This window comes from Alosa alosa, chromosome 8, assembly GCF_017589495.1.
Source record: "Alosa alosa isolate M-15738 ecotype Scorff River chromosome 8, AALO_Geno_1.1, whole genome shotgun sequence".
In the NCBI taxonomy this organism is placed as follows: Eukaryota; Metazoa; Chordata; class Actinopteri; order Clupeiformes; family Clupeidae; genus Alosa; species Alosa alosa.
Window position 1 is genome coordinate 11800191 of NC_063196.1, and position 2500 is coordinate 11802690.

Sequence of the window (2500 nt, forward strand, 5' to 3'; positions counted from 1 at the left end):
ACTAAATTATAGAAAGGAAGGGATCAATTCCCCCCAAAACAATAAATGGATGAAAGGATAAAACAAACATATAAGCCTATCACTGGTTTGAGGTTATACAGTAGCTCTTCTTTAGTGGCATGCCGATAACATATTTTTGCTGCTGCTAGTGCAGTTTCTTTAACCTCTCCGAATATATATTTCAGTTTTCCTTCATTTGTTTGTTTTGTGAACTCTGGGCAGATATTTCTTGCTTTTGTGTAGAATTCACATCTTAGGTCTGTATGATGACTGCACTCAGTGAGAAAATGCAGCTCTGTTTCTACAGCACTCTGAGAGCAGAGAGGGCACAGCCTGGCTTCTCTAGGTTGTGCCCACTGAGTCTGAACATTGTCAAGGACTTTGTATGTTTTTTGTCTTTTAATGTGTCAAGATAAGGGGCTAATTTGTAGTCGTAGTTAAGGGCCAAATATCATTCGAGTCTGTGTTGTGTTTTGGTGACTTGGTTCCAATATGTAATATATTTTTCTTTCTCAGTGTATGTAATTTTGTTGGGGTGGATTTTCTCTGATAGTCGAATTTCGTCTTGGTGTTTTTTTAACTTCCATTAGATTAGTGGGTGTAATATTAGTCATTTCACTCATCAGAGACTAACCTTAGCCCCCCACTTTCCCACTCTCAGAGACTAACCTACCCCCCCATCTCTCTCAGAGACTAACCTTCCCCCCCATCTCTCTCAGAGACTAACCTTACCCCCTCCCCTCTCGATCAGAGACTAACCTTACCCCCCCTTCTCTCTCAATCAGACTAACCTTACACCGATCAGAGACTTTGACACCAACAACATGTCCTCTCAAGGCCAAGCCTACAGCCACACACCCAACATGCTAACACCACACTGCTAGCTAACCAGGACACACTGCGAGCAGGAAATGTTTAAAGCTGACTAGCACCTTTGCTGATGGGTTAAATGAAGTGGTTAACTTCAAAATTAAGGGCTTAAATTAAACCTTGGGTAAGTTGCAAAAACAATCAATATTAATATCGACTGATATAATTTTATTGTGAAAGAATTGCCAGTCATATTCCTCCCAGCCTTTATCTCAGACATTCATATGTGGACATAATTTGTTTTGGTAATATATTTGTCTTAATTCATATGTATGATTTTTATAATATTTTTTCTTTGAATAGGAGGAACAGGTGATGGTGTGCTAACCTGTACAACAACTGGCGAAGGTGTGTGTGTGTGTGTGTGTATATGAGTGGTGGAGGTGGAGGTGAAGTGCATGCTGGGAGATACTCACATGCTTCCTGTGGCAGAACTGCTGTCCGTGGGGAGGGAACCATTGGAGCGTTCCATCTGAGCCAACCTGACACACACACACAAACATTATTAAAGCCATAGGCAAATATTATATGAGACAGAGAGACTGTGTCTGTGTGTTTGTGTGCGTGTTTATGTGTGTTTGTGTGTGTTTGTGTGTGAGAGAGAGTGTGCATACCTGTTGGCGAACTGCTCAATTCTTGAGTGTGTATCATCATGAGACAGTTCTGGAGACGGGGACAGTCTGTAGGGACGAACAGAATGAATTAGAAACACACACACACATACACACACGTGCCTGCGCTCGCTCGTGCACGCACACGCACACACACGCACACAGACGGAAACCCAAACACAAATGGTCTCTGCTGATCTGATCTAGTGGACAGGGGCGTGTTACTCCGACGGATGGGTGCAACTAGAGGATGCGGCTCGAGGATGTTAAAAAAGAAGACGGGACAGAGGAGAGGAGAAGAAGAGTGAGAAAGAGAGGGAGGACATAAGGGAGGAATCGAGGGAGAGGTGCATCATGCTGAGGGGGGGTCTGGTCGTTTTGTGGGGGTCGAGCATGCGTGGTGGCGTGCAGGTGGCTGATGGGGGGGTTGTGGGGGTGGACAGAGGGGTCGTGCAAGGGTTGTGGATGTGTGTGTGTGTGGGCGGTCTTGCTGAAGGGTCCAGGGGGGATACTCACTCATACTGCTCTGGACACATGCTGAGGAGGGTGACGGGACTGTAAGAGGTCAGAGGTCACAGGGTCAAAGGTCAACACACACTCACACACACACGAACACATATACAGCTACATACAGAAGGACAGTCCCATACACAATCACACTGATTTTCAGGGGTATGGTACATCAGGAAGAGAGTGGACTGAAACACACATACAAAGACATCTTTAAAGGGGTGGTTCAGGATTTTGGACATAGGACCTCATTTCCAAGTAAGCAAGTTTGATATTTATCAGTGGAGACCGTTTTTAACACGTTTCATCCAGTCCTTCTAATTGCAGAGTTTGCAGGTGCTAGGCTAGCGCAAGTCATCAGTATGTGTTAGCCTGCCAAGGAAAACAGTTTTACCCACTCCAAAGTACACCCGAGGCAAATTCCAGACAATCGATGTAAATGTCTATTTTGATAGAATAGTGTTAGAAATATAACTACCCTCGCATCGCATTGCAATAGTTATACTTTG

The 2500-nt window shown here is 44.4% G+C and overlaps 1 protein-coding gene across 1 annotated transcript in view; it reads right to left on the minus strand.

Annotated features, from left to right (window-relative positions):
• Nucleotides 1–2500, minus strand: part of utrn (utrophin) — a 155501-nt gene that overhangs the window by 10642 nt on the left and 142359 nt on the right. The window contains 3 exon segments of the mRNA XM_048249538.1: nt 1287–1352; nt 1485–1550; nt 1998–2036. Of these exon segments, the coding sequence (XP_048105495.1) occupies nt 1287–1352; nt 1485–1550; nt 1998–2036 (171 nt within the window).